The sequence below is a fragment of the Adiantum capillus-veneris genome, chromosome 29 (assembly GCF_014529385.1).
Source record: "Adiantum capillus-veneris isolate H3 chromosome 29, ASM1452938v2, whole genome shotgun sequence".
In the NCBI taxonomy this organism is placed as follows: Eukaryota; Viridiplantae; Streptophyta; class Polypodiopsida; order Polypodiales; family Pteridaceae; genus Adiantum; species Adiantum capillus-veneris.
Genome location: NC_140959.1, coordinates 86,462,708 through 86,478,960, shown reverse-complemented (window position 1 = coordinate 86,478,960; position 16,253 = coordinate 86,462,708). Strand labels below are relative to the sequence as shown.

The 16,253-nt window shown below is 44.0% G+C and overlaps 1 protein-coding gene and 1 pseudogene across 1 annotated transcript; both read left to right on the top strand.

Annotated features, from left to right (window-relative positions):
• The first annotated feature begins 1,437 nt into the window (after nucleotides 1–1,437).
• LOC147419531 (uncharacterized) lies at nucleotides 1,438–3,761 on the top strand (annotated as a pseudogene).
• A 59-nt stretch (nucleotides 3,762–3,820) lies between these two features.
• LOC147419530 (uncharacterized) lies at nucleotides 3,821–4,842 on the top strand. The gene has a single exon (XM_086506004.1). It carries the CDS (start codon nucleotides 3,821–3,823, stop codon nucleotides 4,352–4,354), a length of 534 nt encoding a protein of 177 aa, XP_086362130.1. The 3' UTR covers nucleotides 4,355–4,842.
• The last annotated feature ends 11,411 nt before the right edge of the window (nucleotides 4,843–16,253 follow it).

The following is a 16,253-nucleotide window of genomic DNA, read 5'->3' as shown; positions in this document are numbered from 1 at the left end:
ATGTTCTATCCCATTACAAAAAGTATACTCTCTAAGATCACAAAATCATAATTGAACAACCTGTTAGGGAACTACGGAAACAAGGTGAGTCTTACGAAGGACCTGAAAACGCTAAAAAGGTAGACTTGGCTGAACTAGGAGAAGAGCCTAGGCATGCTTACATTGCAAATGACCTAACAAAAGAAGAAGAAAAGCTTTTGCAGAGCTTGTTAAAGGAATACCGGCATATCTTCGCTTGGTCTCAAGGATCTCAAGGGCGTTGATCCAGAAATTTGTCAACATACTATACCCATAGAGATGATGCGAAACCTAGTAGACAGAGACCATACACTTATAATGAAACATTTGCCAGGAAGATCAAAGAAGAGAATGAAAAACTAAAGGAAGCTGAATTCATTTACGAAATTGAACACACAGATTGGGTGTCTCCAATTGTGGTAGTATCTAAGAAGAATGGGAAATTACGAGTGTGTGTTAATCTCAAAAAGATGAATGCAGATAGCATTAGAGACAACTTTCCTCTTCCGATAACTGAGCATGTTTTAGAACGAGTGGCAGAAAAAGAACCTTACAGCTTCTTAGATGGCTTTTTGGGATACAATCAACTTTTGGTTGACCCAAAAGATCAGCATAAAACTGTTTTTGCAACAGAATGGGGTATATTTGCCTATCAGGTTATGCCGTTTGGGTTGACTAATGCTCCAGCCACATTTCAGAGATTAATGAGCCATGCTTTCAAAGAGTATCTTCGGAAATTCTTAGAAGTATACATGGATGATCTATACGTACATTTGTCAATCCGAGCTAATCATTTTGAACACCTCAAAAAGGTATTCGAGAAATGTAGACTTTACAGGATTTGCTTAAACCTTGAAAAGTGCACATTCATGGGAAGACAAGGGAAAATTCTTGGACATATCGTTGGTGCAGCCAGATTTGGTCGGCCCAGGGTGAGCTCAAAAGCTTGTACATGGAAGTTTCCAAGCAGATTGTAAAGTGCTTGAGGAGATAGATGTAGAGTAAAGCAGATACTCTACCAATATGTGTGTCGGATGAGATACTTAGCAGGCCAAAGGTTTCTTCAAGTTTTCCTAGTCCGAGCTTAAGGTTGCGAAAGGAGGGTGGGTTTCCTCGTCAAAAAGTGATGATGTATCCAAAACGGTACTCAAGAGTCAAAGTGTGTGCTTGAGATGGAGTTGAAGAATTTTTTCGAAGTGGCGTGGGACCCGTCACCAAGCGAAGATTAAAAAACCATAGCATTGAGGTATTAAAAGGATAAGAAAATAAAAAAGGCGTATGTGGGTCTGAGCAGCACGAGCATAGAAGGTAGGGCCACTTGGGCGATGCATGACTGGAAGGCAGCCAAGGAGGGTGCCATCTGTGTGGCGGGCAGGGCATGCAAGGCCTGGAGGGGGGATCCGGAGGAGGTAAGCCACGGGGTGGCGCAGTTGAAGGGTAGACAAGAGGGTCGCTAGTTGGGAGTTGAGGAGGCAACGCTGCAATATGGGGTGGCAGGCCTGAGCACGAGACGAACAGCAGGTGGCCGAGGATGACAGAGGGGCCGGGTGGCCGACTACAAAGGTGAGGGCTGCAGGGCACCACCATCAAAGAGAGGGAGGGCTACAGCCAGAAGGCAGCACCACAAAGGGTCAAGAAGGGGCTGTAGATCCGCTACAAAAGACCCAGCCGGGAAGGGGTCTTGAGGGCCACCGGAGAGAGCTTGAGGAGGCAACGCTGCAATGAAGGGGTGGCGGGCCTGTGCACTAGATGGACAGCAAGTAGCCGAGGAGGCCTCGTGAGAGCGCATTAGAGGAGGAGGGAAGGCCACGAGGTGGCGGCCATTGAAGACAAGTGCAGGTGACGCCATACAGGCATGTGGTCGGCTGCATATACAGGAGGGCTTCCCTGCAGCGCCATGGGGGAGAAGGCCACCTTGAGGTACATGAGTGTGGCGGAGCAGAAGGGCCGCCAAGGGACTGCATGAAGGAGCAGGTTGGTGGCTACAGACGGGAGGGCCTGAAAGGCCGCCATCAGGGGTGTTGTCTACAAGGCAGAGCGAGGTTTAAGGGAGCCATAAGCTGCTGCATATGGAGGGAGAGCCGTAAGAAGGCGATGAGAGTCGGAGGAAGAACACCAATTGAAGGGCTGGCTATGTGCAGGGTTGAGGAAGGTATATAGGGCATCGTGTTAAGAGCGACACCATCATCATTTGTAAAAGCATCCACTGAACTTCAAGTTAATCACAGCCGAATTTTTTATGTTCTTCCCTACCCATTTGCATCATCGATTATATTATCGGATGTGTATGTGCGTCCTCCTTGAGTTGTATACCAGGGGAATGAAGGAAAGAGGTTGTGTACGTATATGAGGACAGTAAGGAGGAATTTGAGTCACTCTATGAGCTTGGAATTAGCTTGGCGAGTTTTTTGCATGGTTGGTCGGGATCGAGCTTGGACATTGATTGCTTGCAGCGTGTGTATCGAAGTGTGTGTTTGCTAGGGGATAGGGGTGTTGTTAGATCACTGGGCTATAGAGAGGCTTCTAGTTTATGTGTTGGTGGTTTTCCGACTTTCCCCTTTCCATCTTGTGGTGCCCCCACTGAGGACCCAGTGATTGCTTCCTAACAAGGTGTTCGTGAGTCAAAATGAAGCAGGAATTTGGTCCGGTGTTCAAAGGAGATGAAGATGCAAATGATTGGCTTGCCGAATTTGAGCTATTTATGTTGGCAGTATTGCAGATGCCAGGTGATGAACTGAAGCTCCAAACTCTACCTTTGGTGCTACGAGGCAAAGCAAAAGTTTGGTTTGATGGCTTAGAAGAGGCACACAAGCAGACTTGGACCGGATTTCGAGAGCACTTTCTACGAAGGTATCGGAAGGTGGTGTCTGCTTCGGAAGCAGATGCAAAGCTCAAAGGCTTGCAGCAGGAAGTAAGTGCAAATTTCGATGCTTTTTGTTGATAAATTTGAAACTTTTTGGGGGGATTTTGTGGCTGCTACCCAAGCAAGCAATGAGGGATTCTTTAAGATGGAAAAGTTTCTATCATGCTTGCATCCTTATGTTCATGAGAGAGTGGAGTATGAAGATCCAAGGACCTTTGGTGAAGCCGTCAGAGTCACCAGAGCAAAGAGTCGAAAGATGATGAAGAAGATGGAAGCAGGATTGCTACAGTCGGCGATCTCAGTAGCCAGTGGACCTAAGCCCAAACAAATCAAAGAGCATCAAGAGGTAAAAGCTCCTTTTTTTGTTGATATGAATGTGATCAAAGCACGTGAAGCTGATGCCAAGGTAGAAGAGGTAGAAGAAGTGCCAACCAGGGCTCAAAAGGTGCAGAGAGGCATATTCAGGATGCCACCCAGTTTGCTTCCTCCAGAGAGCGAGGTGGTAGAATATCTTAAAGAAGAGGTGTCAATTCCAGAGCCAGCAATAAGGAAGGTAGCCGTGGTCCAAGAATTGACAAGTGCAAAAGAGGAGTCCGACAGTTCCCATAGTTCCAACAGCAGTTTGGATATAGATGCTACTTGGGAGACGGAGTCCATGTCTTCTAGGTACGAAACTTATGATGTTTTTCATGTAGATGAAGTGATGAACAATGTATGCGAGTTGCCTGCCAGCCAGCTAATGGTTGAAGAGAAGTATAGTGTTTCACCTTACTTGAATCTGCCAATCAAGTAGCCCTATCAAATGTCATGCGATGGTGAGTCCCTATTGGAGGAAGAGGTATGGTTTGATTGTGCATCCAGTTTGATGAAGAGTATGTTTTTGAGAATGACTTGCAGGATCTAGAAGCAGAAGTTGTGGTAGGTCGAAGTGATTTCTCTATGCAGGGGGTGGGGCAACCTTGCCTTGGTGAGCATGTCGAGGTGTGCTTTGAAGTTTCAGTTTTGGTGTGTAGCCGTGGAGAGTTGGCTCCGGCAGATGACTCTATGGAAGCTGATACAGGTGCAGCCTATGAGCGAGAGGCTCCATGCAGAGAGGAAGGTGCCAACCTTGCGGGTGATGAGGTAGTTGAAGAACAGGTTACAGCTCTAGCAGGTCATGTTCCTGAGTATAAAAAGGTGGCTTTGGAGCCATGTTTAGAGGGTTTTGATACAGGTTTGCAAAGGGATCAGGTTTGCTTCGCTATGCAGCAAGTGGAGTCAAATGGAAAGGTATTGTTGCTTCATGTTATGCTATTGATAGCTATGTTGTTGCAGGTTGCTTTGCAAGGTGTACAATGCAGGTTTCAATGCTCGTGTGATGAAGATGATGATATTAAGGGTTCTATAGCAGATGGCATGATAGCGGTTGATGGTACAGGTGCTTCAAGTGGTCAAAAGCATGTTTATGGTTGGCACGAGGGCTTGTGGATGTAGGGTGACAAAGCTCGATGCTATGAAGAGCTGGAAGGATGGCCTATCTATTGGCCTACAAGTGCAAAAGAAGACTTGAAGATATATGCTTTACAGGTGGATGGCAACGACCAGTGTTTTATATTTGACCCAGCTGGACTCTATGCCATGCTTGGGGGAGCCTCGAGCTTTCCATTTGACCTTGGCGGGTGATGCAGTAGCAGATGTTTTTCTCTCTATCTCCATCCTATCCATATAGCCGCTATATTATCATTTTTTCTTATGCAATCTATGTAGCTATGTTATATCATTTTCTCCATATGGAGTCCTATTTTACCTAAATAATGCTATGGTTGAGCATGAATGCTCAACGAGGGGGTGGGCAATGATGGTGCAACCAGATTTGGTCAGCCCAGGGTGAGCGCAAAAGCTTGTACATGGAAGTTCCCAAGCAGATTGTAAAGTGCTTGAGGAGATACTTGATGCAAAGTAAAGCAGATGCTCTTCCAATATGTGTGTCGGATGAGGTATTTAGCAAGCCAAAGGTTTCTTCAAGTTTTCCTAGTCCGAGCTTAAGGTTGCTAAAGGAGGGTGGGTTTCCTCGTCAGAAAGTGATGATGTATCCAAAATGGTACTCAAGAGTCAAAAAAGTGTGTGCTTGAGATGGAGTCAAAGAATTTTTTCGAAGCGGTGTGGGACCCGTTGCCAAGCGAAGCTTAAAAAAGCATAGCATTGAGGTATTAAAACGACAAGAAAATAAAAAAGGCGTCTGTGGGTCTGCAGTAAACGAGAAGCACGAGCATAGAAGGTAGGGCCACTTGGGCGATGCATGAGTGGAAGGCAGCCAAGGAGGGCGCCATCTGTGGCGGGCAGGGCATGCAAGGCCTGGAGGGGGGATCCGGAGGAGGTAAGCCACGGGGTGGCGCAGTTGAAGGGTAGACAGGAGGGCCGCCAGTTGGGGGCTTGAGGAGGCAACGCTGCAGTATGGGGTGGCGGGCCTGAGCACAAGACGGACAACAGGTGGCCGAGGATGACAAAGGGGCCGGGTGGCCCACTAAAAAGGTGAGGGCTGCAGGGGAGCGCCATCAAAGAGAGGGAGGCTGCAGCCAGAAGGTAGCACCACAGAGGGCCAAGAAGGGGCTGTAGAGCCGCTACAAAAGACCCAGCCGCGAAGGGGTCTTGAGGGCCACGAAGGAGAGCTTGACGAGGCAACGCTACAATGAAGGGGTGGCGGGCCTGTGCACGAGACGGACAGTAACTAGCCGAGGAGGCCTCGTGAGAGCGCAGAGGACGAGGAGGGAAGGCCACGAGGTGGTGGCCAATTGAAGACGAGTGGAGGTGACGCCATACAGGCGTGTGGTCAGCTGCATATACAGGAGGGCTGCCCTGCAACTCCATGGGGGAGAAGGCCACCTTGAGGTAAATGAGTGTGGCGGAGCAGAAGGGCCGCCAAGGGACTGCATGAAGGAGCAGGTTGGTGGCTACAGACGGGAGGGCCTGAAAGGGCCACCATCAGGGGTGTTGTCTACAAGGCAGAGGGCGGTTTAAGGGATCCATAAGCTGCTGCATATGGAGGGAGAGCCGTAAGAAGGTGATGAGAGTCGGAGGAAGAACACCAATTGAAGGGCTGGCTATGTGCAGGGTTGAGGAAGGTATATAGGGTACCGTGTCAAGAGCGACACCATCATTCATAAAAGCATCCACTGAACTTCAAGTTAATCACAGCCGAATTTTTTATGTTCTTCCCTACCCATTTGCATCATTGATTATATTATCGGATGTGTATGTGCGTTCTCCTTGAGTTGTATACCAGGGGAATGAAGGAAAGAGATTGTGTACGTATATGAGGACAGGAAGGAGGAATTTGAGTCACTCTATGAGCTTGGAATTAGCTTGGCGAGTTTTTTGCATGGTTGGTCGGGATCGGGATTGGACATTGATTGCTTGCAATGTGTGTATCGAAGTGTGTTTTTGCTAGGGGATAGGGGTGCTGTCAGATTACTGGGCTATAGAGAGGCTTCTAGTTTATGTACGTGCAAATGAAAACGAGTATATCCCGATTATAGAACAAGCACATGCTGGATTAGCTGGAGGTTACTTTTCTAGTGAGACCACCGCAAGAGAAATCTTGATGGCAGACATATGGTGGCCAACACTTTTTGCAGATACCAAAGAATATGTTCGAAGGTGTGATGCTTGTCAACGAGCAAAAATGCCAACACGAGTAGACAGCATGCCCTTAAGACCAATGATGGGACTAGAGCATTTGCAAAATGGGGTATAGATTTTGTTGGACCGATATAGACACATGCTTATAGAACGCAAGCTCAATATATCATTGTAGCTACAGACTATTTGACCAAGTGGGCCGAGGCTAAAGAGACTCAAAAGAATGATGACAGAACCACTGTTGCATTCTTATATGAGTATGTATTCATAAGATATGGACTGCCAATAGAGATTGTCAATGATCGGGGAACCATTTCCTCAATGAGGTAATAGAGTATTTGCTTAATGAGTTTATGGTCATCCATAACAAATCAGCTCCCTATCACCCACAAGCAAACAAACAAGCTGAGCATACGAATAAAATTCTTAGCTTGGTACTGACCAAAGTGGTTAGTTCGGGAAGGACAGACTGGGAAATGAATCTCCATGCTGCTCTATGGGCTTATCGAGTTTCATTCAAAACAGCTCTAAATGGTACACCCTTTAACCTTGTTTATGGTCATGATGCCATACTGCCAATAGAATTTCTATTGCCGACATTAAGGGTAGCACAAAATCTTGAGTGGACTGAACATGAATTGTCAGAAAGACTTAAAGATTTGGAAAAGCTAGATGAGCAAAGGCTAACTGCTGTAGCTCATATCTATGCACAAAAGCAGAAACAAAAACAGTTTTTAATTCCCACTTAATCACAAAAACTTTCAAGAAAGGGGACTTAGTTTTAGTCTATTCCCTTAAGGGTGAAAGCATGTTAACCTATCTCGCTTTTTGTGCTAGTTAGCAGTTTCAAGTTAGCACATCTTCAAAAAGTTGGGCGTCCGGTAAATTTTTTACAAATAATATCAAAAATTTTCGGAGGTTGTACATTTGGATTCCTTGTTTCAAGTGGTTTCTATTGATATATCATATGTCATAGATCTTGGAGATGTAGCTCAAGCTATTGTTCTAGTTAGCATATGTCAAAATTGTGCTAGTTAGCATTGTCCGAGACATGAAAAAGCATGACAGGTTAACATGCTTTCACCCTTAAGCAACACATTCCCAAGTTTAAGAAAAAGAAAAACGGACCATTTATCATTGAAGATGTATCTCCAAGTGGAGCAGTAAAATTGTCCACCCTAGATGGTGAACCAATGGCTAATTGGATTAGTGGATGTCATTTAAAGAAATACAATTTGCCACTAACCAATGAATTTCTAGAGAGAATTCATATAGCCAAACAAAGGAAGATCAAGCGACAGCGGGTTATTGATGAAGCCCAAGAGGAAGCTAGACTTTGGGTACTCAAGCGTAAAGCTGCTCTCAAGAATCAACAGATACCGATTCCCATCAACACTTTGGAACTAGACGATCGACAATGGGAATTACCTAAAGACGCAGTTTCAACAGATGACGACTGGTTAGATGGAATGGATCTGCGCATCAAAGTACAACTCAACAATCATAGCACCAATGCTTTGGTAGACACAAGAGCTAGAGTGAATGCAGTAAGTTATTCCACATACAAGAAGGCAACAAGTCAAGCATTGAATAGCGACAATCAAAGGATGCAACAAGAATCCAACTCCAACATTGGGAGTAGTCAACTTGAACGTGGTAGTACATGGATGTTCATGTCCGCATCAGTTTGTATGCTTGCTAGATGAACACATGAATGAGATGATGATTCTTGGCATTCCCTGGATGCGTACATACAAAGCAGTACCAGATTGGGATACGAATTAGCTAAAGATATCACCTAAAGGAGGGCAACTCATTGTTCCAGTTGCACCAAGCAAGGAGGAATGGAAAAGAAGCAATCAGTAGACCAATCCACGAAGTCAATCTTCTCCATCCCCTCGACAATCAAATGCTACAGGTAGCATGCAAGGAGTCAGGAAGATTTGGGTACCAAAAGCACAACTTAAGGATAAACCAATTCAGATCTGGGTGCCTAAAACTTCACCAAAGAAACATAAGACGGTTCCAAGGATTCAAACACAGAATTGAGTATCTACGAGCAAGGAACCTGACATGAAAAGGGTTTGGAAGAAAAAGGAGCACTTATCTTCTCCACAAACCGCGAAACCAATTAAGCAATGGCGAGTTAAGTCTCAACAGACTCCACCACACCATGCGACGCCAAGCCGACCAAGCTACCAATGGAGAGAAAAAGCTCGACAACAATCTAACGTGCTACCAACAGCTCAAGCAATCAGTGTGCTAAAACACCCTAATGGTACAATCAAACAGAGAGCACAAAAGCTACAAGATTTGCTCTTTGGAAGACATCAGCAGCAAACCTTGACATCGGAAACCCTTGAGTTATTTACTCAAGACCTAGCTCTTGCACAACATATTGGTTTGAATTGCATTGAATTTTATATCATGGTAGAGCCAATCACGGCTTTGCATAGACACAATTGTTCCAATCCATGCACGCAGTCGTCCCGGAGTACGCCATCTAGGAGGGGTGGAAGGGCACTAAGTAGTAAGTAGTCAACGGCAATGTTTGAAGAGGGAGGAAAAAGTTCCATGTTAACGTGTGATTTTTTGAAAAATTACCTAATAATACCCTTATAATTCATCAACAAGGGAATATTCATTGATAATATCTTCCCGATGAGTGTAAATAGTGTATACACTATCAAAAAATCATTAAAAATAGTCATTTTTTGGATATTTTTCATTTTTTTGGTTAAAAAAGAAACTTAAAAATGGAGAAATCCAACAAAAAACAATAGAGCTGTGTTTTTCATGTGATTTTCTTAATTATTGGATTTTTACTTTACTTTTTCAAAGGATTTTGCTATTTTCTTTGATTTTTTCAAATAAATAGGTCAAAATTAATAATAAATAGCAAGAAAACACATATGAAAAACTTGAAGAAACGATGGTGATTGGAAGGACAAGCACAAAAATTTTCAATGAAATCAGAAGACGGAAGCGGGAAGCCTAAATTAGGCGGCCATGCCTACTTTTGTAAAATTCTTGCAGAATGAGCTACAGGAATCCTATCAGAGAAATTTTTGAGTCTAACATAGATTTCACGGCTTAGTAGGACTAACGGGGGAATTTGAGGAAATTTGGTTCGGAAAGTCCAGGTATAGATATCCATGGTAGGCTAAAACCACCTCATTTCCACTTGGAGCCTTTGCAGAGAGAGATTTCGGCCTCTTTCGCGCAACATTTTTGGAGCCCACAGTTGACCTTTTTCAGCACCGTTGTTCTTTACTCGATAATGATCCATTTTGTACGGCCGGTAGCTAGTCTAAACCCTTAGAAAAAACCCTAGAAACCGAGCATTGCACGAAGACATACGACCTAAAACTGACCATAGCGGCCTGCCAGCTGGCCAAATCGGATGGGATTTGAAGCATAGCATGCCCTAACATAATAGAACCTTTCTATACCATTAGATGACCATTCGACTGGGGTCAAGGGGGTCCCCAGTAGAAAAGTTAGGTTTTTGGCAAATGTCAGAATTTCGACCTGACTCCATAGATGGCTTGCTAATGAGGTTTATATTCAAGGTATATAATTGGTTTGGTGAAATCCATCAAACAAAGCCCCCGAAAAGCAGAAAACGGCTCGAAGGTTACAAAGCGTCAAATTCGACATACGAGTCCAAACTGACTCCAAATGAGCTAGAATTGGACAGGTAGCTTCACGACTATGTTACGGACAAGTCCCAAGCCTCAAAGTTGACCAACCAACCCAACAGACAGAGTAATCACAAAAAACGGTGATTTCAGAGTCGACATAGCACAAAGTGATGCCGGCATGATCAAACTTGACCAAATTCAATTTAGGACTTGTATTAGGTGTATGAAACATGTCTAGGTCAAAATTTGTGAGTTTTACAAAGTTTTCGTCACTGAAGTAAATAATTACGATAATTTACTTTTGCATCATTTTTGCTTGGAAATTGTCAAATCACCTCACCTATCATGCATGCACACCTATTACATGCCAAAAACCAAGTATGAGCCAAAATGACCACCCATTACTTGTAAAATTGCCAAAAAACGCAAAGAAGTCTTTGCAAGCCAAAAATCGGGTTATGAACAAATTTTCTTGATCTAAATCACCTCATATCTCATACCCAAGGTCTATACCATGCCTAGAACCAATTTGTGCCAAAAAATGTCAATTTTGGAAGAAAAGTTAATAATCGCAATTATTTACTTTTTGATCAAAATTGGGGAATTTTGATATTTGGCCATCATACATCCAAGTACATATTGTGATAAGACCACTAGCCAACTTTGAATCAATTTGGATTTCAAAACTTCAATTTTTCTTTATATCTACTGTTTCAGAGACCTAAAGCCAAAATCTGGTACCATTTTCAACCTGTGCATCCAAATGAGCCCATATTTCACTCAGAGCATGTATCTGGCATATACTTCAAGCCTATAAAGCCAAGTTTGCAAAAAGTTGAAAATTTTCCTCAGTTGTAAATAATCGCGATTATTTACTTTGGTTGCAAATTTTTCTTTTGACCATACAATTTTGTTCTTTGCATGATTTTATGCATCTTTGCTTGTTCAAAAATTGATTTGAAGCAATTTGGACCAGATTATTAGCATTTCAGTCTAAAAGGACATTCCAGAGAAAAATACGACAAATCTGCTAACTTTGCACTCTATTCACTGAACAGGAGCAATGCAAGCCACGGAGAAGGCCAAGAAGAAGCTAAACCAAAAAGAGAAACTACAAAAACTGCCTGCGTATCAACTGGACCCCGAGTCAATCAAGACGGCAATAGCATCCTATCTTTCTAAAGAACAGCTAGAAGAACACCACACCACGATCTTCACTGGCAGATTCAAGAGTGAAGAAGGGCATCAGGTGGAGTTGCAGCTCTTACCTAAAGAGGTCTATGATGTAGCTACAAAGCCAGAAACCAAAGAGGCTAACCGCAGGTTGGGGCTCAGACATTTCTACGAACAAGAGCTTTGCGGAGTGGACTTTCAGAAAGCTTACGAGCTTTTGTCCACAATCAAAGAAGACGGAACCACCCAGATATTAGGCACCCAAGCGAACAAGGTCGAGGTAGTAATTACAAAAGAAATAGTGGCGGAGGCACTTAGACTGCCCACTGAAGGAATGACCATGCGGGCAAGAGACAGGAAAACCACGGGCACATTTACAAAAGAAACAGCCGCGGCCACATTCATTGATCTCATCCACAAACAGGTGGAAGAGCCAGCCCGTCTGGACCATCAACACTTCCATTTCCTGGCAAAAAGGCCACCAAGGTACACGACACCAAATCACGCCGTGGGCACCACCTTTACTCAGGTTCTGAAGTCAACAACAAGGTAGCCTGTGGACCACACGCAGTATGCCTTGACAACCTTGAAGGCCACCAAGAAGGAGGGTAAAATAACATACTTGGGCACGCGAGAAGTGTTGACAAGAATAGCCTAGCATGCCATCGGCATGGTTGATAACCTACCGCCTGCCTCTGATCAAAATACATGGATCTTGGTAGCACAACCCTCTCCAAGAGCTACAAGATCAGGTAAAAGATCTTTTAAATCAGGTGATGAATCAGATGACAGTCACCAGAGTGACACAGCAGCGAGAGCTCTGACAACGAAGAAAAGAGTGCTAGGAGGGAAGAGATAAAGAGAAAAGTTGTGGCTGCCCACCAAGAGGAGCCAGCTCAAAAACAAGCACATTTCGAAAGAGAAAAACTGGCTTACCAGCGCAGTAGGCAAGCACAAGGAAAGGACCCAAAAAAGTGGGTACCCACAGGACTGAAAGGACCTCGAACAAAGCATCATACAAGAAAAGAGGCAGATGATCCAAAAGATTATTTAGAAAGAATGTACCAAGAGGCCAAAGCCCTAAAGCTGAAAGAGGTAGAAGAAGCGACAAAGAAAGCTGAGGAAACGGCTACTCAAGAGCAAAGCCAGGCATCTCCCCGACCCACCTCACTGCCATCAGAACAGCAAGACCATCCCATGCCTAGCCCACCACCATCACCACCAGGCCAAGGTACCAATGAAGAAGCAGAGACTGAAAAAGAAAAAGATTCTAAATTCACCCAACGAACAGAAGCTACACAAAAAGTTGACCACAGAGAAGGGCATGAGGAAAAAGAAGCCAAGCTAGAACCCGAGCAGGCAGCAGAAGAAACTCAAAAGCCGGTGCAAGAAACTGATAAGGAAGTAGATAGAGAAAAAGAGCATACCACTACACATGAGATGGAGCCCGAGCCAGAGAAGGCAGAAAGGCCAGCACCTGAAGAGACGGTAAGGGTTGAGACCACACCATCTACTTCCACTCAGCCAGAAACTACCGAGGCATCAAAGCCTCAGGATGACCAAGGAGAAGAACAACGATCTACCTCTACAGAACCACCAACACTTACAACACAGCAAGAAGCAACACGGGAGGCTATAGGCACATCCCAACTAGCAAGACAAGAGGAGTGACAGTCCAATGACAAAGTTATTTTACAAGTAAACGAGTATGCAAGGTAGATGCAAGACATGACGGGGAAACTCTGCTCAGCAGCCTTAAACCGCAGCACAAAGGCCAAGGAACTAGAAATGGTCATCGATGCTCTTCAAGGAGAGCTCGAAGACATGATGATTATCATCACTGATCTCCAAAGGCAAGTGCAAGAGCTAAAGACAGAAGCAAAACAACATCAGATAGCCAGAGACAAACAACAAAAGGAAATGGAGGAGTTAGGTGACCTCCTCACTAAATTATCTGATGCCTGCAAGGTGAAAGACGAGCAGCTGACAGAAGTCACGAATGAACTTCTTACCACCTTTCTGTCAGCTCAGAAAATTCAAGTGCAGTTAGATGTAGCCAACGCTTCTCTGCAATATTTCGAACAGAGAATCAATGATCAGGCCATTTTCTTGCGGCAAATCAGAGAAAATCCAGCCATGGCCTCGATCAAGGGAACAAATGAAGTGTACAAGGCACTTGAAAAGAAAAACAAGGATTTAGAACTGGAATTAAAGCTCGAACAGTCACAGTGCAGAGACGTAGCACTGATGCGGGTTCAAAGAGAGGAAGAGCTCCTAAAGGAGATAGTAGAACTCAAGCGCATATATCAACTCCTCAGAGATGGAAAGCATGACACATAGGAAGAGGCAGGCACTTCAAAGCCGCCCCAAATAGACATTCCCTTGGTCTCGTTTGCTGAATTTGAGACGCAGTCCACAGCAGAGCGGAGTGGTGATGAAGACTTTCAAGTCCAGATTATAGACGAAGATACAGTGCCAATGGTCCAACTGTCAAAAGATGAAGAAGACACACTGAAGGATAAAATCACTTAGATATGGATGAGCAGTGGAAGGCCGCTATGGATTGGGAGTTGAGAGTTTTACACTCTGTCAACGTTACTCAACTCACTCCCAATCAAATCAATGCTCAATGTCACCAACTATCCCTGCCGTACCCTCTCATCAAGGTAGAACTTTTGCAGGTAAAAGAAAGGTTCTACAAGGATATGCAAGAAGATGGTGCAGATAAAGACCACCCGAAGTGGAGGTTAAGCTGGCTGAACAAGAATCCAAGATACCTGATTCTGTTCACAAGAGCACCTGCAGCCTTACAAAGAGATCCAACATTCTTTCATGTACCCAGAGTAAGGACATGGCAAGTGCATGAAGCACTGCAGAAGAAGAGGCCTCAACTTCCCCAGGCTGCCAGCTCCAGAGAGAGGCCAAGAGACAGAGGAATACATGGTGAAAACCCTCACGGGCGCCATGTCATTCTTCAAGAGTCTGCCAGATCTCTCCTGTGCAATGCTATATAAGCTCTGCAGGATGCTACTCACATGCATACAAGTTTTCAATGAGCCTGAGCAAACAGGAGCCCCATGGCTCTCATTCTTGGAAGGAAACAAAGGCTTATGTTATGATTTGAGTGGGCAACCTTCAGAAGAAATCCTTTACGGATTCTATGCCAGATGCATGTTCCTGCCCTCACATAATATGCTAGCCTTTGAAGAAGCATTCTACACTGGATTCTTCACCTGGCAAACGAAGATATTTGCACCGATGATAAACAACCTCACATCCAGATTTGTAGGCTACTCAGCGTTGGAACTGAAAAACCAAGTCAACATGCAATTTTTGCAAGTGCATGGCAAAGAACAATGAATCAGATACCAAAAGGCACTGGAAGCACTTAAAGACCGCCTCGCCTGCCGTCAACCCAAAGACTACTGCAGCCCATAAAGCTGTGTCAAGGGACGACACAGGCGAGGAGGGGGGGAATGTTAGTAGCAAGCTAACGCGGACACCATTTTTCGGAGTTCTCCTTGTAAAACAATTATTATTTTGATAAATCGGGAATATTATAACTCCTATTTTCTTGGTAATCTTTGTAATTAATGAGCCGGGGCTACAAGCTTCCAAATTGTATCAGCCAATCAATTCTCAGCTTTGGTAGAACTCCAAATTATTAGTTTTGACGACTCACAAACCTTGGCTAAGGTATAAAAGCCAATTTTTGTAAGTTTTTTATAAGTTTTTGGATAAGAAATACACAGTGTGAGCTAACGGCGCTCACTCCTCTCCTTCTCGCGCTTCCTACTCCCTCCCTAGTTGTCATATTATGAATGTGTTTGTTGCATTGCAACCGTAGGTAAGATCTCTACGCATTGACGTAAGCCATTCACAGTATTTTGTAGCTTTTGGCATCGCCGATCCGCGGCCTAATTTTATCATAACTAGAAATTTACACTTTTAAAATAAAAACTAAGCATAGGCGGGGTATTGGGGCATCATTGCTAAGCATTTAGATGCATTCTGGGTCGAAAATGACTAGGTCAAAAATCCACTGTTGTTAATAATCGTGATTTTGAAACTTGACCTAAAGTGGGGTTTGAGGCCATAGGCATGTGTGCTTAGGTCTTATAAACTTGTCCTAGAAGTTTCATTACATTTGGATGTCATTTGATGCTGTAACGGATGTGATTTGCTTGCCGATGAGCGATTGGCTTTTGGTGATTGCAGTCACTTGAGTGTAGCTTGAGTTAGATGTGAGTTGTTAGTTGTTTTCCAAGAGATTGACAACCTCTTGTAGCCTCTATGCACTAGTCGAGTCAGCTTCATCCCATGAGTTGACAATTTAATCGTGGTTCTCGCTAATACTGCAATAAGATAGGATGGTGAGGTTATACATACGTCCCACAATTGGCCTACCATGAAGGCAAACATACAAGAGTATGTTTTTAAATGTGTGGTATGCCAAAAGACAAAGTTTGATAGAGGGAAGCAACCTGAATTGCTTCAAACTTTGCCAATCCCTAATTCACCATAGGAGAGCATATTCATGGATTTTATCTTTTGATTGCCTAAGTCTATCCATAGGAATACTGGAATATGGACGATAGTAGACAGGTTCAACAAACATACTCATTTTATACCTATCAAAAGATTATCAAAGGCTATCAAATGGCAACCCTCTTCATACCACAAATCTTCAAGTACCATGGCTTGCCAAAGTCCATAGTGTCGATAGAGATCCTAGAATGACCAGTAACTTCTAGAAGGGTCTCTTTGAGAATTTAGGGACAAGGCTAAACTTCTCTTTGGCCTATCACCCCCAAACGGATGGCCAAAGTGAAATAGCTAACCTAACAATTCTTGATCTACTAAAAGCCTACGTAACGGAAGTAGATCAAAGGTCCCAATGGGAACGTACTTGGTGAAGTATGCCTACAACAACACTA